A 23,931-nucleotide genomic window follows, 5' to 3' on the forward strand; every position below is an offset into this window, starting at 1 on the left:
CTTTACAGTTATGTTTTATGTAGACCAGCACAGGTGCCTGGTTGATAGGCTCGCCAATTGAATGGTCACGTGCGGATACGTTTTCGTGCGTTGTTCCTTTTCCCCGTGGTGCACCTTTGCAATGGGTTGGAATTTGTGCTGTCTTGAGTTCCTCCGCGTGTCCGTGTTGGCACGCCACGTCTTAACAACTAGCTCGGCTGTCTGTTATTACAACGAGGCTACTCGATTTATGAGAATAGGTAAAACTTTCAGCGGATAATCAATAATGTGGACTGGAAACGTAATGAAACAAAGCCAGTATTCACAAGTAGGTGTTAGTCATTATACTCTGTGAAGGTAGGACACTTGCGATGCTGATTAGCACTTCAGACAGAGGTCGCATGGCGCAAGCCAGTTTGGTATCAAAAAGTTGGCTGTAAAGATCAGAAGTATAACGCAGTGGGACGTGTCAACTCGATATCAACGACTACATCACCATCAGAGGTTATATTTGAAAACGTTGAGTGGCAAAGTGCACGTGCTGGTGCATATTCCACCTTCGCAATGTGCGTTTTCTTATCGTGATTTCCGCATCGTCTTGGAGCTTCGTGACATAGTGTTTCGCGCTAACCAACACTGTTATATAGATATCTGGGGCTTAACGTCCCAAAACCACCATATGATTATGAGAGACGCCGTAGTGGAGGGCTCCGGAAATTTAGACCATCTGGGGTTCTTTAACGTGCACCGAAATCTGTAACCAACACTGTTGACATTCCCGTTGCTCCCAGGCACCTGCTGCTGCTTTGGAACTATTTGTACTCGTGCCATATCAACCGCAAAACAAGATTGGAATGCTAACTTTGACAGCTGCAGGTGTCTTTCATTGCACTGTGCTTCAGAGCAGATGCTGTGTTCTTTTATCAGTAGGGTTCACCACATATCATATGGTCTAGGTCAGGGGTCTCAAACACGTGGTTCGTGAATGCGGCCCACGGCAAGCACATGACTTACACCGATTCCAGGCAGGCTTACACCAATTCCGGTAAAATTGGCGGCGGTTTTAAACATGCGCGCATTGCTTCAACATCATTCTTACACGAGGAATATGAGCCTCACCTTAAGGCATACGGAGGACCCAGGAACATTGTGTGTTTTGCTAATTAATAGCACCCCAAGGCATGCGTGTCCTGTCAAAGTGGGGACATCGTAGCTGCTCATTACATTTCATAATGCTTCAGCATGCATGACAGCGGCCAGCGTGGGCAGTCTGAGAAAAATAACGACTTGCTGCACCCCAGACTCCAAGGAAAAAGCTGCGCCGATGAAGCTATACACACATGAGCGACGGCAGGTAGATACCCACATTTTTAAAACATCGCGAAAATAGAAGACATGAAATCAGGGCATACACTAACAGGCACTGGAGAAACGATTGGGTTTATTGCGCAGAAAAAATAAATACACATGGAGCGACTGCGAATGCATCCTAACTACAGATCGTTGTCTTTTCTTTCGAGCAGACTGAATTCGCCATCATGTAGACAGATAGATGGGGCGGATATGCAACCGCCATGGTTATTCTTAATGTGAAAGACACGTATGATCTCACGTGAGCTTCGCTGAATGTGCCTGGAGAAGACATCTGCTATGAAACAGTTGTTTGCATACCCGAGAGCGTCAATGAGATTCTAAAAAAATTAAGTATGTGTACTTTTAATGTGTTGTTCTGGCGTAGTCTCTCGTTCAGGCAGGTGCTAGTCTGTCCGATATCTTTTTTCCACAAGTTAGCGAAATGTTATATAATACATCACAAGCACGTGGTACAAAACGGGTGCAATGTCTGACGAAACACAAGATCTTCCGTAACTGGCTATTCTTCCACCTGTTCGTCACATGCTTTTCCAAATTTACCATGAGCAGAAAAAAGATTTGCTTCATAGCCCTTCGCAATCTTTCTGAACCTCTGCGAAATCCCATGGACATATGTGCCAGTATAACCACTCATAGGTGACATCGCGGAGCCAGAACATTACCTAAAATAAATGGAGCAGCTTCTGTGTAAAGCACACAATCTTTATAAATACTAGTCGAATTGATCTACAGTTAAGCTATCTGACTACGGTGAAAACACATTTGTTCAATGTGCGTCAAAGGCTGTGCGATAATTTGCGATTTCAAAATATCACTCATTTGGCGATGACACATTTTCTGTATTGACTATATACGTAGTGTGCCATTACAATGCAAACGTTCACGCATGTAGAAAATCAGTCTCAGTGAGCGCGTACATCGACAGTCATTTTCAGTGGCACTCTGAAATGGTTAGAAGCAGCGGGTAAAATTGCTATCGAACAGCGTCTGATTGCGTCCTATTGTATTGATAGTTTCTAAGCAATGAGGACTTCTTGAAAGTTTAATATTTATATATTTTTACCTATCAATACATTTAGTTATTAATGGTTGCACTCTCAGGGCCTGAAGACGTCACAGAGGAGAGGTGGATACATATATATGAAAGGAACATTACGGAATAATCAAGAAAAAATGTGACAGGAACAAACTGATCGGCGAAAACTTAGAGAAGAATTAAAGCAGCAGTGGTAGAACGCAAGAACGTTATGACGAATGCGAAAAAATGTTATACAAGCAGTACCAAGCGTGTATAAAATTCACAAAAGAACTATCGTTTTACTTGTCAAACGATGCACCTTCTGGGTAAGAATGAGTCATGAAATCACATAGTGCGATAAGATAAAATCATAGCTTTATCGCGGTGATCAATGCGATTTGACATGTACAGCCATCAGACTCTTTAACTCGAACACTCCGACGCTTGCCCAGGGCTCGCTCAGACTGAGGTCAGTGCCACGAAGCGTTGAACATGATATGCTTGCAGCAGTTAACAGTAGATGGAGCGTGAGTCAGTTTCACTACTAAATTTCTGTTGCCGACCTGCCTGACCGGCGGGTCAAATCCACTCACTTGGCATCCTGTTTTGCCGAGTTTCGTTTGTGGCTACGTTGTCGCGCGCTCATCGCGTTCATCGAACCATTGCATGCGACAGCTTACTCAGGTCTCGAGTTTGAATGTGCAGCTGCTGCTCAAAAGAAATCACATGTATATAAAGCAAAGCGAACGCGCATTGAATGCGTTCGTTAAAGCTTTACAATAAATAAATCTGAAATATGGTGGCGTTGTTCATGTTGTTTCATTAGTTTAAGACAACGAGAATTGAGCTGTTCGTGCATTTTAGTGTGTGCCTTCCTGTTAAGGTCGCGCCGCACGGAAGATGTGGTCGCGGAGTGCAAGATTTCTTCATGCAATAATTTCTGAGGTTCAACGTATCTGCGGTTTAACGTTTTATGCGATAACTATGCAAGAAAATTGCTTTGATTGCGTTGTATTCATGTGTTTTTCTTGCTAAGAACACACAACAACATTCCGCTCCAAGCCCACATCTTTTGTGCAGCTTGAACCAAACAGAAAGGCACTCTCTAAATTGCGATAAAACTTTAATTGACCCTGTCTGCAAATGAATGAATCAAAAAATGTACAACGACCTGCCGCGATGGTCTAGTGGCTAAGGTACTCGGCTACTGACCTGAAGGTCGCGGCATTGAATGCCAACTGTTGCGGGTCCATTTTTGACGGAGGCGAAAATTCGGTAGGCCTGTGTGCTCTGATTTGGGCGCTTGGTAAAGAGGCCCAGGTGGTCGAATTTCTCGCAGCCCTTTACTGCGGTGTCTCTCATAATCATATTGTGTTTTTAGGACGTCAAACCCCACATATCAATGATTTCAGATTTGATTACTGTGCAATATTTAAAAACGCCATAACATGGCCACGGTTTGCTCTACTTATTCTCATACATGTAATTTCTTTAGAGCAGCATATGCGAGTCGTAACTCGAAAGGTGCGTAAGGTGTCGGAAGCAATGGTTCATTATCGAGATAAGTTTACGTAACGAGTGCCATGGACGCACGTGTGTTAACGCAGCCACGAGCGAAACGGTGCGAAAGTGGAATACCAAGTGCGTGCATTCAATCCACCGGTCGGACAGGCTGGAAACAGACATTTACACATAAAACCTACGCGCACCCCATCTATTCTTAAATGTAGCAAACATATCATTTTCTATGCTTGGTTGCGCTGACCGCACTACAATCGAGCCGTGGCTACGCGTTGGAGCGTTCGAGTTAAATGTGCTCACGGATGTATGTTAAAAAAAACGTTGCTGATTTTCCTGTGTAGGAATCGGTATAATACGAAAGGGAAACGTGTCTTTTGTGAGGTAGTTGTGCATTTATTGAGGATTCTCTCAGCAACAGCAACAAGTCGCAACATCACGTTAAGAAGGGCAAGCGGCTCAGAACTTGCAGCGCACACCTCAAGCACAAAGCACGCACGAAATTTCCATACGCAGAGAGCGCGGACTGACAACTGCCACAGCTCGACACTTTAAGCGCGTTGTTAAAACAGAAAGAAGGACGCGCGAAATCAGCGCACGAGTATACACAGTACCGATATGGGGGGTTCAACGTTTCAAAACAACCATATGATTATGAGAGACGTCGTAGTGGAGGGCTCTGTAAATTTCGACCACCTGGGGTTTTTCAACGTGCATCAAGATCTGAGCAGACGGGCCTACAGCATTTTCGCCGCTACCTAAAATGCAGCTGCCGCAGCCGGGATTCGATCCCGCAACCTGCGGTTCAGCAGCCGTGTACCTCTGCCATTAGACCACCATGGCGGGGCAAATATACGCTGGACAAGCGCGAACTGTCACAATTCTTCCTGCGTCGTGTGGGAGCAGCACGCTCCTTTCGTAAATGCTGCTGCGGCAGTGTGCGAAGTGACCTTCATCCTCTCCCGAATAACGAGTCTGATGAACGCGCGCTCAGACGAGACCACGCTCTATCGATGCGACGACTTATACCGCGCGCCCAACGAGCACGTCTCGCCATCTCCTCACTGACCAAGATAGCGCACTAAAATTTCGAAGTCCTGAGGACTGCCAAACGGGGTATAAATGACTTGCCATTAGCATTGTAGAGAACGTACGCTCCGTGGCGCGGTGGTTAGCGCTGCGTGCTAACTATCACGAGGTTGCTGGTTCGATTCTGCATGACAAGTATTTGCCTTGACGTTTTGAATTACAAAGCATTCTTTATCGATTTTCAGTGACTTCGAGCGTATCTATATATCTAGCCGCTTACGTTTGGGTGCTCTCGAGGCCACCCCTTTTACTTGGCGTGAACCAAAATTAGCATGGAAGAGTGAGATGCTTTAGCGAATATGACGCGTTGGTCAAACTTGAATAATGTCACATCCTGTCGCGTACGTCGTCACGCACTTCCTGTCAGACAGTGGCACATAGCAACAGGCGGGAATATGCCAATGGTACGCGAATATGTGACACAGTATCTTAGTATCTACCCAAGAACGACGAGAACACACGTCGTCAAATTAACGCGTGAGTGTTGAGCATTACCCTACATCGGTAGCATCGATCACACGAAGGCATTGAATTATTGTCAGTGTTAAGAAACACCTAATATAGGCAGCGTTTACCCCCCCCTTCCGCACCCCACGAATGCAAATATTAAATTGCAGGGTTCCAGGTGGAAACGAACCCAAACATTCTGTGTTGGCAGTCAATTGTTCTACCTAAGAGCTACACCAGGTCTCTAAACTACTTTTCAAATAGACGCTAATCTTCGTGAAACGTAAATAGTGGTTGCAGTTCTGGCTACCCTATTTTATAAACATTCAATATATACTCTTTAGAAACAGCCATCACGTCCAGTTAACGCCAATTGTGGTTAGTTGCCATTTCGCGAGCATCAGCGCTTCATAACAGCTTCAGGTGTTGTTAATCTGCATGCTCCTGTTGACATGGTTGCCGAAGTGCAAACAAGTGGTTATCTAAATATCTACAACTCTTCAGCGTATGTCTGTGCGTGCTGCATTTGGTCATATATTTAGCGTCATTTCATGACGTGCCACTCAATAAAAAAATTGCAGCACGGTCTCCTTCCCTCCGCAGGCTTCGCATAACGTCGATTCCGAAGTACGTGCGATCTGCCATATTTCGTAAAAACGATAGTCTTTCTTGGGTATTATTGACGCAAAAATTTGGGTCTGTCTGCCTGTCTGTCTGTACATTTCTCTGTATGTCCACCCTTAACGGGTGGACCCATTCGCACTGGCACCAGCCCATACCCAAACGGCCGACCCCTTCCGCAGCGACCACCAATATTTCTGAAGGTTCAGTGTTCATACTTGTGCGATTGTCAATTAAGAAGCAATTATTGCACATATCTGAGGCACCATAACAACAAGTCAATATGATATATGTGTATTTTTTTACTATAAAAGGCATACATAAGTAATTCTAAGGACCATTGCGTTTATTACGCTGCGCTGATCATTAAACGCTTGCACGAAAAGGCAAGTGTTTCCAACGCTTTTCTTAGACGACACAATGGTGGCCTCTACCCATTGCCTTGCGTTCTACACCTTATTACCTCAGAGAAGGGCACGCATGGCGCGCGCCTAGTTTTCCAGGGTAACTGCCAGATAGCGCTCATGTCTCACGTGTCACGTGACTTGGTGCACTCATTATCCTCCGCTACATGCTTGAGGCACTCTAACGCAGCGCCTCCAGAATACAGTTCCCCGAATTTCTTGCGTAGAGCATCAAATACACGTTTTATTCACTTTCTCCCGATGCAAGACTATCGTCTTTCGACATTTGCTGTGTACCATGCAGATACGGGGCCATTTTTTGTTTTTCTCGGGACTTTCTTAGTATATATTTTTCTACGGTACCTGTATGACGAAAGTGCGTCAGCGGAGCCGTGGTGTACCCAGGCATAAAATACCTTCGTGTTAAAAAATGAGTTTAATATTGTTAACAGCAAAAGTGGTCTTGACGCCTTACCACCTCAGCCGATTCAATCTGCTGCACTTTGTTATACCCGGGGCTCAACTGTAAAAGATACCCCGGTTCACTCGAATATGACACTTGCGGAAGAAATGTGGAATTCCGTGTACTGAACGCCGCTGCAAAATAGATAACATTTATTGTGTGTTCTGTAGAGAAGGCAAGGACCCTAGCCAAAATAATCGCTGTTTAGTGCAGCCCATTTTCCTGAGTGCCTAATAATTTCTTCTCAAGCGCTGTTTCTTTCTTCGCTTGTCCAGGTTACCACTGCGGCTGGCTACGTCTATTCAGACCGTCAAAGACTTCAAAAAAGTGAGCGTGCAATTTTAGCAACTTTTTTGCCTTTGTCCTGAGAAATTCCTTGATATACCTGCGGGAGTATGCCTGCCGTTATGTAATAAAGTTTGGGAAGAATGCTGAGTTGTGTTTGTCAGAGACGCTGCCTAGGACTGCAAGGAATAGAACACAAATGTTACGGCGAACAAATGTATATACAAACAGAAATGAGCCCGACCAAGAAAGTTACAAAGTAAGAGCTAGCAAGCTAATGTACAGAGCATTTAGAAAGTCGGTTCAAAGAAACACCACGCTTACGCAATGGGCCATGGCTGCGTCGTGGATCGTAGACACTGTCGGACGAGAAGGGCTGGGCTGGTTGTCGCAGTCAACGTGTTAAGATGTTCTATTCTTGTTAAGATGCCGTGTTAAGATGCCGTGTTAAGATGTCTGCAGATATAGAAGAAGCAGTGAAGAAGCCATGTAACAGAGATCAGATTTTTCTCTTTTTTTAAAACTTTGGACACATTTCTTAAAACACCTGATATAAAGTTCAGCTTTTTAGTGAACTGAAGATTATTGCCAATATGTTAATCGGGCAAAACACTTTGATGTCCGAAAAGCACAAATAACCAGTCTACTCAGACTGGTTTTCCAACTTGTGTCAGAGAAGCACGAATACAGTCTACTCAAAGAGAATTCATTAAAATCAAGTTTCTTATTTTATTTACACAAAAATGAACCCTTGTTTTAAAACAATTTCGCACGCAGATGAATCAGGAATCAAGAAATATAGTAGAATTGTACAAAGACCAAGCAGAAGCACGAAGCACAGTAAAAGAACACGACAGAGCAGGCTGACACTTAGAGATGATAAAACAATGCTTGAAATGCCAATATACACCTGCCGTTTCAAGCACTGTTTGATCATTTGTAAGCGCCAGCCTGTCTTGTTGTGTTTTTTCTCTGTGTTTCGTATTCCCCACAGTTTTTATTTTCTTTGCAATCAATTCGACAAGTACTAACTAGCCCACTCCATCACCCTTATGTCACAGGAATCAGTCATGCACTATGTTTTTAACACTTGTGCCTGAAGAAATGGGCTATTGATATATATATATATATATATGTGCTACCTGTCACGAGAGAAATGTGAAATTTCTTTCTGCCTGTCGTGTGGAAACGAACGTTTTGCAGGTGAGAACGTCGCAAGGGAAAGGTCGACTCCTGCTCCGGGTATTGCTCAAGCGTCGTCTGCTGAGGACAGCCGTCGCGTGTCTTCGAGAATCACCGGGCCTTATTGCCGTGAGTTTTCTCGTTTGGAGCATGACAATTTTGTACTCGTCGACACTATATCTTGGCATTTTAGCGACGCTTCGAAGGCATGGCTTCCATGCATTCGTGTCAGTTTCCAAGTTGTCTGGAAGCTTCTGGCCAACTTGGGTTTCGCTCGCTTCCATCGTAACGCGTTCACAAAATTATGAACTCCAAAAGAGTGAATGGGAGAGACGTTTCGATGGTTTATTGTATATTTTTGTGTCATACATCGAGTATAAGTTCTTTTGAGAACTAAGCAGCCCGTTTGCGGCCACACACAAACCCACTAAAGTCGCGGCAGTGTTGTACGTAACGGCGTTCAAAGGAATGACCTTCCAGGAACTGGCTTTTTTTCAAGAACGAAAGAATGCCACCATCTCGATTAGGATTGGTGCAACTGTATCGGTAACGCGGTAAGTTTACGCACGAATTCTTTGTAAACGGTACTTGGCATTGAACAGGTGGAAACAAGCAGCAGATAATGCAGCACGGGATGGACTGGCGACTGTGTGTGCTGCAACAATCTACCAGTCCCCTGTCCCTTGAACATCTGCATCCTGGTTTTCACTTTAGGTCGCCATCTGGGAGCGCAGGAAAGTTCACAATGCCGTCACGAACCACGTGTGGAAAGAACATCTGATTAGTTTCCATATCAGAATGATCTAGTCCGACAGCTATCAAAGGCTGTTCTGCAGTGTTGGCAAACCTTGTAGAATTTTTACTTGACACTTGAAAAAGCTGGAGGCCCATTGTAAGGCTGCCGCCAAAAAAGCCTGCACTATTTGTAACTTTGGTGACTTTTTCGGTCGGCCGACTTACAAGTACCTTTGTGGCAGTGAGTGTGCGTGTCTTTGTGTGCGTGTGGTGTATAGTTGTAACTTTTTGTTGTTGTGTGGTGTATGTTTGTGGTGTATGTTTGTGTGTGTGTGTGTGTGTGTTTGCGTGCGTGCGTGCGCTTCCTGGCGGTTCTCCAATGCGTCCGTATGAGCTTGTCGGCATAGTCGAGGCACCTGCATGTGGTTACAGGGTGTCTTCAAAAGTTGCCAATGATCATCGCGAAACGGGTTATACGCGCATAGGACGGAGGAACCAATCACAACGCTTGATGCACAGAAAGTAAGTAAAGCACCGACGCCCATAATCCCATGCAGGGACATCCCAATGTGCTTGAGTGTCTTGGGCCCTAGCGTCATAGTGGCAAATCTACACTCTGAAATTCTATCCCTTAGAAATGAACCCCCTTGCTGTGTCAGTGTACGCTTCGTACGTTTATGAATGTTTTATGTTCACGCGCTCACGGACTGTAAACCTTAACCTAGTTCCCGGTAGTGTTTTTCTCGTCACGTGTACTTTACCTGCTCCATGCCTCAATCGTCTCTTCAGTATCTCGTGCATGCTGCCAGCAGCCTACAACAAATTTGTCTTTAACACTCGGGTAAGCAGATGGCAGGGAAGAGGACCGAAACGTAATGGAAATAGGGGCCGCAGGCGCCTGTCCGATGCCGGCGACGGTTTTGTTTGGACAACCATCTATATAACATGTCAGATATCTCCACGGTTATCAATCTATAATATTTATTCTCATCATTCTCAACAGCCACCGCACCAATAATAAATATTTATTTACAGTACCTTACAGAGCCCTCAAGGGGCATTGTGTAAGGGGGGCGGTACAGATAATATGTTAGAAAAATACATATACGTAATATCTACACATACATAGGGAAATAAATAATATAATAGAAAATGCAGTTCTACTTATGAACATGTGAGCAAAATACATACTAGAAAAGTGAATTACAGTATGTGAAGGTGAAATACAAAAAAACTATTATGACAGTAACTACAACCTAGCAATATTGCGAAAACATCGGCAACAGCCCTAGAAACACTGATGATTACGAAGATGCGATAGAGCAGTTTTTGGTGCATAAGTATTTTTTAAGAGTATGATACAACTTTGTGTGGTCTTGTTCTGACGCAAGATCATCTGGCAGAGAGAGAAGAGAGAATAAACATTTATTAATAACAAATGCACACTGAGCCTTCTTTGGGTGCGGTTCTCAGTCCAGGGCTCCATTGCCTTGCGCGCCCCTGCGAGCACGTTGGACCAGCTGCTGCTTTTCCTGCCGGCGTAAGCTGAGCAGTGCAGACTCCCAAATCATCTGGCAAATCACTCCACAAACGAATAGCTCGTGGAAGAGCCGACTGGTTGAAAGCGTTAGTATTGCGACTGGTTGAAAGCGTTAGTATCACATGCGTGATAAGCTAAAGGTGTTATGTAGTCTGCTCGAAGTTTGATGTGCTAGATTAAGGTTAACAGATGGCATCGTGCTGGTGTGGATGAGTTTGTTAAATAGTAATAAAAGTGAGACGTCGCGGCGAATTTTCAGCGGCTCGAGTGCAAGGCTATGTTTAATCTGTGTTACGCTGGACGGGTAGCTGTGATTACGCGCTATGAATCGACTAGCTCTGTTCTGTATACATTCTAACTTATCTATGAGATATTGTTGATATGGTGACCAAATAGAGGATGGGAACCCCGGTTGAGGACGGATTAGAGCAAGATAAGCAAGTTTGCGCACATCGGAGGGAGCACTGTATAGATTTCGGCACAAAAAACCTAATGATCTTGATGTGTTGGCACAGATAGAAGTGATATGTGTGTACCATGAAAGTGTAGAAGTTATGTTTATGCCTAGGTATTTGTAATGATCAGTGCGTTCTACAATGCTATTATCAATTTTGTATTGGCTAATAAAGTTATCACGTTTGCGAATAAAGGTGATTAGTTTGCATTTGGAAACATTAAGTGTCATCTGCCATGTTTTGCACCACTCAAATATATGCTCGAGGTCTTTTTGAAGAGTTAGATGATCGCTATTGTTTCAGATGGGACGATAGAGAATGCTGTCATCGGCAAATATACGCATACATGAGGATACGTTGTCAGGCAGGTCGTTAATGTAGATGAGGAAAAGTAAGAGACCAAGTACACTGCCCTGTGGTACACCAGAGGAAACGTAACAGAGTGATGAGGAGTGATTGTTGGCGATAGTGAATTGTTGGCGGTTAGTTAGGAAGTTTCTGAGCCATGTTAGTGTGAGTGAATCAAGTTTTAGTGATGACAGTTGTAATATCAAGCTACAATGAGCAACAAGATTGAATGCCTTTGCAAAATCAAGAAATAAACAATCTGTCTGGCAATAAACATTAGAAGTACAACCAGAGTTACACTCGTGTTACACCCGCTGAGCCTGCCCTTAGCTCTACTACCTTGATTGACATAGTTCTTATTTGAGTGCAACATGGGAGAACCCTCATGTGCTTGATGGAACGGGTTCTCAGCATTGCCAATGAAATGCTCACGACAGAACGGAGTATATGGCAACATCGAGAAGGACCCCTTGCCAAGAGTGAATAAGGAAGGGAATAATAACTTTTGGTCATTACGGTAGATATAACGCGAAAACAGAATGACGACAAAGAGACAAGAAGGAGACAAGCGGCTCGCGTTATATCTACCATCATGTCATAGCAATTAACTAGCCCAAAGCGCAACACTTCTTGGTCATTATTTCAAACACTCACACTCTAATATGGAATCGCCACTTATTAAATCTCTATGCAGTGTTCCTTTCAGTTTTTTTTTTCGTGTGTGCATAGAAGTTTTATATTGGTGGAAGTGTGGCCATTTCTATTTGAAGGAAGCTTGGATGCCCCGCGATGGAGGTCTATTGGCAAAGGCACTCAGGTGCTGACCCGCTGGTCGCGAGATCGAATCCCGGCTGCGGCGGCAGCAATTTTGATGGAGGCGAGATTAATGTAGGTCTGTGTGCTCAGATTTAGGTGCACGTTAAAGCACCACAAGTGGTCTAAATTTCCGGAGCCCTCCAATAGGGCGTCTCTCATAATAATATGGTGGTTTTGGGACATTAAATTCCACATACCTATCTATCAAGTACCTTGGATGACGATTTATTTTTTTACACCGTGCGCTTGAGCTTCGCTTTGAAGAATATAGAACGCGACACCGTAATCTGACTGTACATGTGTGTCGCCTCATAAGGTGATCACGTGACTTCGGTTTTCAGTAGACGCTTCAACTATGCTGCAAAAAAAAACGACGAATGTTACGCGCGCGTAACATTTACCGTTTAAGTCTATTTTAGATTGCTTACTGCAAGTACAGTTAAAAAATTCCCACTACGGCATACTCTTCCTTATGTAAATTAAGGGTACATATACCAATGAAAACGGCCGTTTTGAGAAGCTAGTGATGTCAAATAAATGTAAAAATTCCGCCATATCCACGAAGTGAATGATGATGAGTGGGCGAAGCTCCGGAGGTAAACCTGGTAAACCATGAATCCTCTGTACGTTTTGCCCACTCGATTTTATTACATCGCTCCCCCTAGCGTACGTCGCCGCACTAAATCGAACGATTGCCTTCAACCAATGACACGCGCCATATGTGACATCATTCCTATTTTATATGATCTCGCATCTTTCATCAACTACAAGTACCGCTTTCTAGTTTATAACATCTTGCATCTTTTCATCATCAGCTACAAGTACCACCATCTAGTAAACACTACAAGAACTAAACGAGAGGTGGCTACATGGATGGATGGATGGATGGATGGATGGATGCTATGAGCGTCCCCTTTATAACGGGGTGGTGACAAGTATGCCACCAGGCTCGACAAAAAAAAAACCTTTTTTCTTTTTTTATGTTGGCCTAATGCCTCTACTTCGATAAATTCTATCTTAATGGAAAAAAGGTAAATTTTCAGCTTAAGTTCTCTGCCATTTACGGCACACTGTCCATATTTTATTTTTCCAATATTTATTTTTGTCCTTTCTCTCTAATTTTCTGCCACCAATACTCTAACCGTCTCTTACTTATTTCAATCGCGGGTGTGTTCAGCTTTCCATTGTTGTCCCTAAAACCCAAGGCTTCCTGTAGGCTCGTGCCCAAACGTACACCTGGGTGGATATCTCCACATTCAATCAGAACATGCTCCGCCGTTTCCTTATCTTTCCCGCAGCATGTGCATTGTTCTTCTTCTTTACTGAATCTTGCTTTATAACTACGCGTTCTAAGGCAACCCGATCTCGCTTCAAACAGTAAAGCGCTTCCCCTTGAAATACATACAGGAGTCGGTACCGCCTTCTAGTGAACACTGCAAGAACTAAACTAGAGGTGGCTACATACAGGGGACCGTACCGCCATCTAGTGAACACTGCAAGAACTAAACTAGAGGTGGCTACATAGAGGCTACAGGGGACGCACAGCCCACGCCTTAAGGAGCTTCGCCCCTAAAAGGAGATATTCTCGCGGAGAAAACCGTGTCTATATTTAACCTACGACTTCTCGCAAGTCTTTGACTTATATATTTATAAAGCGGCAGGTTTTTCAGCAAGGCAAATGAGGTAATAATCAGTAAACTTAGGTAAAACTATTGGTTCGGTAGCAAGCATGTGCTTTGGTTTTGTAACTTTCCCAGTGCTGTAAAGTCGCTGAGTACAATTGGTACATTTTTGTCTCTGAAGCTTTTCTTTTTCTGGTAATCAGATGTTATAAATTGGTCTGACCGCGCGTATGTCGTCCATTCTTATCAATCTATATTGTTTATGAAGCTTGCAAGCAATGCGTTGAGTACAGGTACTGCTAAAAGTCTGATTGATCCATGTGATATAGGAATGGGTATAACGCACGAGAGGGAAACGCGTCTTTAAAAAAGTAGTCCCATGTTTAATACACATTAGTGCGTCTATTGGTGTTTAGAGGCTACAGCGCCATGGAATGTTGATGCGCTGTTGTTGACCGCACAATTTTACCACGACAACCCATGACTTGCGACCGGTATGCACTTTCTGCAGACTGTGCACACATGGGCACATCGCGCAAATCACTTTTTACAACAGGCTAACGCGAGCCGTGCAAGTGAAATCAAAAGGAGTTTCACTGAATCGCTTTTTTTTAAAGTCACGGTCTACTACAGCTAAGGAGTTTCATTGTCAAGTCGCTAACCATCCTTCGAATATTATTGGCATGCAGCGTCCTGCTGGGGAGCAACGTCCCGCTCATAGGTCACTTCAGTCAAGATAAGGTTGTTTTGGTTCAGCATTGGTGTCTGTATGGTAGCTAGTAGGGCCGCGTAGTGCTCAACTTGACAAAGGCGAGAGACAGAGTTCTCCGTTTGAGCCATGAAAGCGCGAAAGCCTTTTGCTCCACCTTCGCGAATCTATCACTGCACCAAACTCATTTGTGTGAAATTAGCCCATCGACGCCATTCTACATGAGTGAGCGGCGCTAAATGTGATAGTTCTCGTAGTCGGTACCATCACACTCGTATCCGTAGATGGTGGAGATACAAAATTTTGGCTGTGGGAGCGGCACTACTCTGCTTACGGTAGCACAACGCGGAAGACGCAGCACGTAACTGCATCGTCAACGAGTCTAACAAGCGCCTAAAGTGCGTTGCAGTTATATAATGCATTTATGGCCTGTGAAATCCGCCCCAGAAATCTTGTCAAAGCTGGCTACCGAGGCAATGCTACGCATGGCTTCAACAAGGGCAATTAGGGCCAAGTGCGGTCGCTAGGGTGCTTTGATGCCAGGGTCAGTTCGTATGCTGGCATCGGGGCACCGAATGGCTGAGTCTTCCGCAGCGTTCTCTGTCGGTGTTAATGTCATGAATCTCATGATGCATCACTTTCTTTCACCGCTCTCAGGCGGTGGCACTGTTCCGACAAGCGAAGAGCGTGGGTACAGAGATAAAAAGTGTGAATTATATAAGAAGCTCCTGAAGTATACGCTTCGAGAATACTCCGGTGCCTAAGTCTGCTAATTGTCCCTATCGCTGCGGATTGAGAGGTGATGGCTTTCATTCCCGTGTGTAAAGTTTCAAAATTTAAACGCGAAGTTCCTACAACCGGGGGCTGTCGCTCCCAGCTCCTGCGTGACTGCCTGGTTCGATGACGCACTCAGCTGGTGCGGAAGGATGGACGAATAGACATACATACACACACACACACATACATACATACATACATACATACATACATACATACATACATACATACATACATACATACATACATACATACACACACATACATACATACATACATACATACATACATACATACATACATACATACATACATACATACATACATACATACATACATACATACATACATACATACATACATACATACATACATACATACATACATACATACATACAGGCAGACAGACAGACAGACGGACAGACAGACCGACAGACAGACAGATCAACGTATGGGCGGAGGGGCGGACATATGGAAGAACAGACGGATGCTTCACGGTTTGCGATAAAACTCGTTTTGAAAAGGGCAGCGCAATACCATGAGGATAGAAAATCACAGAGTTTTCGTGCTGTTGCGCTGCCGTTTTGAAAATGAGTACTATGAACCAGCTAGCCCGAACCAAAGTACTTATCCTACGATAAAACCTTCCGAGGCTTCGCCCAACTCATCATCATTCACTCCTTGGACATATTGTGATTGTTTTTCTTCTGGTTTACTTCGTTCTATAGTCTGGTCATGTATATTTCAACAACGTCATATCCGTGACGGGAAAACGTCAGTTAAGTGTTGGTTAATCCCGTAATTGAACACTTTCGTGTCAAAATGTACCTCATTGTTATTAAGCATGTCTGTAGCCCATCAATGCACTCTGCGAAAAGGTTGCTCATTATCCAACAGGAGCATAAATTGTGGGAACTATGCGTGCGCACGACAAGAACATACCTGGAAAGGTGTCGGGCAGTAGCTTGCGCAACTTGTGATCATGTGCTATATTTATCCCCGTGAGCACATCACTCGACTCCATAGCCACGTGGACGCGTACCGACGTGATCGATTCATCGAGTTCAACCTTTACGTTGGTCTCCGCTGTGCATGCGTATTCTGATCATTCCTTCGCAATGCAGCTACATATTTTGCTTGTTGGTAAATTGATCTCTTCTGAATTATAATACATGTTTGTTGAAATAAATGATCTAACATACGAATGTATTTATTTAAAACAACAAATATTTTGTGAATACGCAGGTTATGTACGACCAGTCTCACTCAATACTCGGGAACGAGATACTCGCAGGTAAGCCTACAGCTGTATTTCAATTGTGAAGCACTTTACGGACTGTCATAACAAGATCCGTGCTGTGATCGATTTCATTTGTGAGATCAAAAATCATTGTCAACCAACAGACGAACAGAGCCGAGGAAGAATGGGGAGGTGTTTTAAGTAGCAAATAATACATAGAATATTACGACATATTAGCAATTACGACATAGCAATTAAGACAAGAAATTAAACTGGACGAAAACAATTGTGTATCTGCCACCGGGCGGGACAGCACTCGCAACATTCAAATAACACGTCTGATCCTCTACTAATATAAATACTCATTGAGGCCGTCCTCTCGTACACTTTAAACTTTATATATGCCCTTTCCCCTGGTGTGGGATACGAAACAACACGCACGTCTCGTTGACATCTTGCGTTGACTGCCTGTTCCTTCACCCCCTCCCATGCAGTTTAAAGAGGAGTGGTGAACGACACGTGAATGTTAGGATGAAGGAAGGGTACAGTGAATTATAACCGTGTACGTGTAGCATGCTATAGTAATGGGGTGAAAGAGTAAAGAGAGCCCGAAGGAAATATATACGTGTTGTTATGGTGCCGCCGACATGCGCAATGATTGCTTAATTGGCAATTGTGCAAGTATGAACGCTGAATCTTGAGCAACATTGGCGGGCGCTGCGGATGGGGTCGGCCGTTTCAAGTACTCAATGCCGTTAAGAGTGCGCAAACAGACAAGCTTACAGACAGACAGACGGACAGACAGACAGACAGACAGACAGACAGACAGACAGACAGACGGGTGGACGGACGGACGGACGGACAGACGGACACACAGACGGACGGACAGACAGACAGACGGACACACAGACGGACAAACACACAGACCAAAATTTCTGCGTCGAAGGTCCCCAAGAAAGACTATCGTCTTTTAAAAAAAGTGGGAATCTAAGGCTTTCCATAGTCACGTGCACAACAGTACAGGGCTATTCTACGCTTGTAGACAGCGGTAGGTGCCGTCGACATTCTGAGGCATTTGTAGCGACGTCGCGGCGCCTGCGGTACGTGCAACACAAACCTCGCCTATACCCTCAACGACGCCAGTAGTTACAACAGAGTGCGAGAAAGCTGCGAACATTCTTTGCAGATCTTAGCACAGGAAAGTTTTCGAATGCGTTGATTTCCGCTGGGTCTGGTTTTACGCCGTTAGCGTCAACTGAATTGCCGAGTATTGCAATTTAGGGGTAGCCAAAGTCACATTTCGATGAGTTCAGCTGCACGCCAGCGTCATGGATCATGTCTAGGAATGCTTACAGGTGCTGTATATGAGTTTAAAAAGTCGGGCAGAAGACAACGACGTCATCCAAGCAAAACCAACAGGTGGACAAAATAGAGTCTCTGAGCAGAGAGTCTGTCATTCATTCAAACATGGTGCCGCCGTGGTGATCTATTGGCTAGGGTACTTGGCTGCTGACCCGCACGTTGCGAATCGACTCCGGCTGACGTGGCTGCATTTTGATAGAGGCTAAAATGCTGTGGGCCCGTGTGCTCGAATTTGAGTGCACGTTGAAGAACCTCAGGTGGTCGAATTTTCCGGAGCCTTCCACTACGGAATCTCTCATTATCATATAGTGGTTTAGGGGCCTTAAACCCCACATATCAGTCAAATCGTTCAAACGTGGCTGCAGCGTTACAAAGGCCGAAGGCCATGACCGTGACCTTATATAGTGCATCAAGAGTAATAAATTCACAGCACCCACGGTTCACAGCACCCACCTCAACCGGCCTGTATCCGGAACGTAGGTTGATAGAAAAAAAAAATAGCGGTAACAACAGAGACACTCAAATCAAGGGCATCTCCTATTCGAGGCAGATGGTATACCAACCCTTTTTTTTTATAATTCTGTTTAGGTGTTTATGGTCAACACAATAATAGTGCAATAAACCATTGACTGCGTATAAGAAAACGCGATAAGTTTATTCGTTATTTTTTATACCGATTCCTATAACCAAGTTTTTTTTTCTTGGGCCAATGCCTCTCAATAGCCACCCACGCAGAATTATTTACTTGCGTTGTCTGCGTGTTGATTTTTATGCTTCGCAATAGTTTTTATGCTCACAGAAACAACGCTCATTGCGCTTGCTTGGGGTAATGCAAAGTATGTCTATTCTGAAAGGGCGAGTGCTCTGGCTCTGAAACCATTTTTGAATAATTTTAAATTCACACGATCTATTCAATCTTTAAATTTACACTGTAGCGCTACACCTGTATTAGCAGCTGAGTACCAATGGAGTGAGTAATTTTCTTTTCAGAAATCCTGCTGTCCCTTTTGTACGAGGTGGATAAGATTAACTTCAGTATAACCCTGCGGGTAAGTATTTGTAAAATGTTTTTGCATATAGTGCACGTGGCGCGTTTTCTTGGTAACACGAGATAAAAGTAAATGAAAGAACAGGAATTAAAAAAAAAGAAAACCATGAGCCTCACTATTCTGCCATCAAGAAGTTTCTCGAGATATAAAGAGAATTTCGATGTTTCACACAAAACTACACTGCCGTAAAGCATAAAAACTTTCGACACTGCGCTGCCAGTCCCCGTGGCGCAATGCCATGCTCTACGCGAAGCATGGCGTTGCACCACAGGGTTTCACAACCTTGATCCTGCGTTTTTCTGCAGTTCTGTAGAAATAAAGGAGGAACTGGGTTATTAAGTCACAGGTTTGATGCGTTCCGGAAGCTTGTGCGACAAAGAAAAATAAAAGACACAGAAAAGCAATGGAACAGTGAGAAAACCGGGCAATTTATTTTTGCCTTACGGAGGCTGCGTTTTCATTACTGATTTTTCTTGTATGCGTTGTAGCTAATTGCATCAGCACTCATTGTTATGACTGTAGCCCAGCTAACGCTTTTATGCAGAGCCTATAAAACATATACGAGAATTACGTATATTCTATTCACCGTGCTGCAGCCTATATATATTCGCGGGCTCAGAAACACTCGAGCGACTGAAAACTAAAAGTGAATTCGGATGTATAATATTTGAGTGTGGTCAGTCCTAATAAATATTTACTCTAAAAATATTAGAAACAGTACACTAAATTCGAAATCTCACGTAGAGCTTCGAAATCTGAGGAGGTTAATACTAAGAGTAAACACAGCGGATATACAATAGCCATACGAACCACAGCGGTTTTTCTCCTCGAAAGTCCCGCGTCATCGTGTTTTTGTTTATATCTTGACTCACGTGCAATGAGCCACAGCCACTTCGCGTGTTTGTTGAAATAAGTACGTCTGCAGTTTCTACCAGTACTGCCTTTTGTTTAATATCTCCTAACTTTTCAAAAATGGAGAAAATCTTATAGGTGCTCGCTGTCTTCACAATGGTTTTTGCTGGAGTGGCAGGTGTCTTGAGATGGTTGAAGACATCATTTGAGACATTAATTAGGAACGTTAAGTAAATGTTTTAGAATAGTGAGGTTAGGTGTTTAATTCAGATGTGAGAATGGAAGTTAATTCCCTGTGCGAAGAACCCAATGCTTGTGGGGCTACCTTGTGGCCGCATCTGCGTGGGACAAACTGATCGCTTCCAGAATGACTGGATGCGTCCACGCCATTACAATGTAAAAGACACGAGAAGGTTGCTTTCTAGCAATGCATTATCAGAAGTATGGTTGCCTTTCTTTGTTCGAAGCATGCAGAATTGTGGGAAGAAATAAGAATAAACTTACAGGCTAGTTAGTATAGGCGGAGGAGATTGAAAATATGGGTGACAAATATATTTGCATGCAATTTGTCGAACTGATAAAAAAAGAATATATTTTTATTAGTGTAGGTGGCTTTGCCTAGCGAAGTTCTTGTTTCCTGAAGTAAAAAGAGCAACTCGTACTACGACTCAGAAAAAGAATGCGGGATGAAGCGATCTCATCTTCACCGCAGTGAATCGGGACGCTGCACGCCAAGCACTTTAACATTATGGTAACCAACCCGAAAATCACACTCCTCAGCTGCAGCAGACCGTGAGTTGAAAAACGATTGAGTGAAATCACGTTCAATTTTGCTTGCAAGATTTGCGCTCGCTTTCGGAGCGAATGAGGCATGCGCGAGGCTCCAGTGTGTGCAGTGTCTCTGGGATGTGTATACCGGTCGTGAGTCATAGGTTGCCACAGGTTGTCGTGATAAATGTGTGCCGCCAGGTGTCGTCATAAGTACATTAACGTGTAGAGGCCCTGTGGCCCCTCAATATCGTTAGAAATATTGATGTGTATTAAACATTGAACTATATTTCTGTGAACACGCGTTTCAGTCTTGTCTGTTATACCGATTTGTATGCGAAAGGGATATCAAACAATTTTGTTTATCAGAGATGACTAAGGGCCTTTCTTATTATGTAGCGGCCTAATAAAAGATTCTGTGACGTATGTAATCTTTTTGAGTGGTCTATTGGTGATTACACTCTTTTTAGATGACAAGCATTGTTTACAATGACGTAAATTTGTGTAATGTATATATAAGTACGTCCTATCCTAAATAAAATTTTTCGGATGTGAGTGAGCACTATGTGCCGTGCCACGCTTTCCTAATTCTTGCAAGCTGCGCTTTTTCAGTATTATTTTTATAGAATCACAAGAATGGTCTTTTTGGACACCATTGTTCTCTTCTCGCCGGTGCCCGTAGCCATTATTGCGTGGAAAAAACTAACTAATTAAAACTTTTGGTAGATTCTACGTACCTTGGGAATCAATGTTCTGCAAAGCATGCAGATGAAAGCTGACTGGGTTGTAATTTTTTTTACTGTGTGACAGGTTATGATGTGGCGCTGAAGATATGTACAAACTCATTCCAGGCAGCCACACATGTTTTACGTAACGAGTTGTTTAGAGTTCTTTAACAATCCCAAAAGCAACATCGATTTTAGCGAAACGTGATATGAAGCGGTGGTAGCCCTGGACGATAATAGATAAATTAGGTTCAGTGAATGGTGCTTGACCAAAATTGATTTAACCCCCCGTGACGTTTGTATCATAGCAGTACATATGTAATGTTTGTAAAATTGAATAGGCACCACAGCAATCACCATTCATGGTTCACGAACCTTAGGATCTACTTGAAAAGGAGTTCCGAGACCAGGCGACGTTCTGTGGTAGAATGCTTGATTGCCACGCTGAATGCTAGAGTTCAATTGCTGCTTGAGCCCTGAGACTGATACTTTGCATTCGTCCGAGTCAACGCCGCAGAGGTCAGTTTTGTCTTGACGCTCGTGCCTAAAAGCTTCGCTTGTCTTTTCTCACCGTTTCTCGGTAGATATGAGCTGTCAATCACTTGTGGCACATACCCACATATGAGTCGACATACCCACCCGTGAGTATGTGCCGCACATCTCGTGGAAAGGGCTTTCCGACATAAACAAGAGGATTGGGACATTATTTATATGATTACCAGCAAGTGATATTCGTCAAACCGTCTTTCCTTTCCGTATTAATTTTGGTTTAACCTAAGTTTAGGTGGTCCTCATGAGAGCATCTGGACATAGGCGTATAGATAGATAGATAGATAGATAGATAGATAGATAGATAGATAGATAGATAGATAGATAGATAGATAGATAGATAGATAGATAGATAGATAGATAGATAGATAGATAGATAGATAGATAGATAGATAGATAGATAGATAGATAGATAGACAGACAGACAGACAGACAGACAGACAGACAGACAGACAGACAGACAGACAGACAGACAGACAGATAGACAGACAGACAGACAGACAGACAGACAGACAGACAGACAGACAGACAGACAGACAGACAGACAGACAGACAGATAGATAGATGTCGCACTTTCGTGATTTTTAAAGTTTTTAAATAATTTTGACACACTTGATTTAGAGCTATTGAGTATTTTGCTATTTATATTTTTGTTTCCTTCGATAAACTTTCAGTTGCTAGTCAGCGCTTGTGTGTGCCTTCCCTGTTTCTTGTCTCTTTTTCGAGCAGTTTTGTAGCCATGATTTACCAACTCGTCCAGCGTTCCGTCTTCTTACAGCTATAACGGCGATAATAGTTTCCTGTACGCCTTCTCTATGAGTATGGGTCTCACTAGAAAAGAATTTCTAATGAGACCTATAGCCATAAAGAAGTTTCACGGTGAGGTTTAGGGGTTTCTTTCTTGTTCATATAGCCTTAACAAAAACTGATGTAGAATTAAGCCATTCCCATGTTTTGCAGAACGCCACCTTCCTGGACGAGACATGGCATTTAGGGGTAAGTTGACAACACTACGAAAGCTAGTACACTTATTCCACTCAAATCGTAACAAATCATGCATTGCTCTGCTTTACAGATGTGTTGAATTTGCTGTATGCATAGGAGAAAAAAAAACAACAAATGCGGGAAAATACAAATAGGTGGTCTCGTACCTCAATTCCTCTGAGAAAGTGATAAATTTGACGAAGCGCTCCGGTTTGTTAAAAGTTAAAAACACCCATTTGTTTCGTACGGCATTCGCTGATGTTGTGTGTTCATTTTTGTACCGTTGCGCAAGAAACATCGTTCACTGATAAACCATGTGTACTTTCGTTATTTTATTTTCGTTTCGCTATATAAAATACCTTTGTACGTAGTGTTTTTTTTTGTATGTATGCAGTCACTCGGGCAATATCTTGCTCTGCAAGATGGCGGTATCTGTTAATTATTAGGGAATACAATGTAAGATAATGGTTTGCAGTGTCTATACGGCTTGCTAAAAAATCTACTTCTCAATCCTTGTCAGAGGGGGAGAGAGAGAAAGGCAGGTACAAAACATGAGTGTTAACCAGAAAGCAGTATTGTACGGTTAGGTATTTCAAGGAACAACGTTCCGGGAACTGGTTTCTTTTTGGAAGGACGCAGGAACGTCGCCGTTTCATTGAGGATTGGCGGAACTGCAACAGTAGCGCGTTAGGTCTACGTAGGAATGGTAAAGGAAACGGTGTTCATTTTGTAACGTTTCCTCGAAATTGAAATGCTGCACGCACGCTGCATATGATGCAGAACAGGGCGCAGTGGAAACTGCGTGAGGTGCAGCAATCTCTTGCCTGTCACTTTACTATGTTGCGTCCTAGTTTTCACTCTAATCCGCCCTCCGGTGTCCCAGAGAGGTGCGCCAATATGTCTGGATACTTTTCCTCTTAATATAATCCAGGCTGACCGCAATCTAGGACTGTCTGAAGTGTAGAAGTCTTGACGCACCTTGAAGAAACCTTACTTACTTGGCATCTTAAATTTATCGAA

At 43.5% G+C, this 23,931-nt stretch overlaps 1 protein-coding gene across 3 annotated transcripts in view; it reads left to right on the forward strand.

Moving 5' to 3' along the window:
- LOC119164555 (uncharacterized) overlaps positions 1-23,931 on the forward strand; it is a 182,035-nt gene that overhangs the window by 25,628 nt on the left and 132,476 nt on the right. For all 3 annotated transcript variants that reach the window (XM_037416769.2, XM_075872610.1, XM_075872609.1), the window contains exons 4-8: positions 7,189-7,240; positions 8,402-8,509; positions 16,628-16,676; positions 18,975-19,033; positions 22,888-22,923. In XM_037416769.2, coding sequence (XP_037272666.2) covers positions 7,189-7,240; positions 8,402-8,509; positions 16,628-16,676; positions 18,975-19,033; positions 22,888-22,923 — 304 coding nt within the window. The remainder of the gene's footprint in view (positions 1-7,188; positions 7,241-8,401; positions 8,510-16,627; positions 16,677-18,974; positions 19,034-22,887; positions 22,924-23,931) is intronic.

The sequence above is a fragment of the Rhipicephalus microplus genome, chromosome 8 (genome assembly GCF_043290135.1).
Source record: "Rhipicephalus microplus isolate Deutch F79 chromosome 8, USDA_Rmic, whole genome shotgun sequence".
Classification (NCBI taxonomy): Eukaryota; Metazoa; Arthropoda; class Arachnida; order Ixodida; family Ixodidae; genus Rhipicephalus; species Rhipicephalus microplus.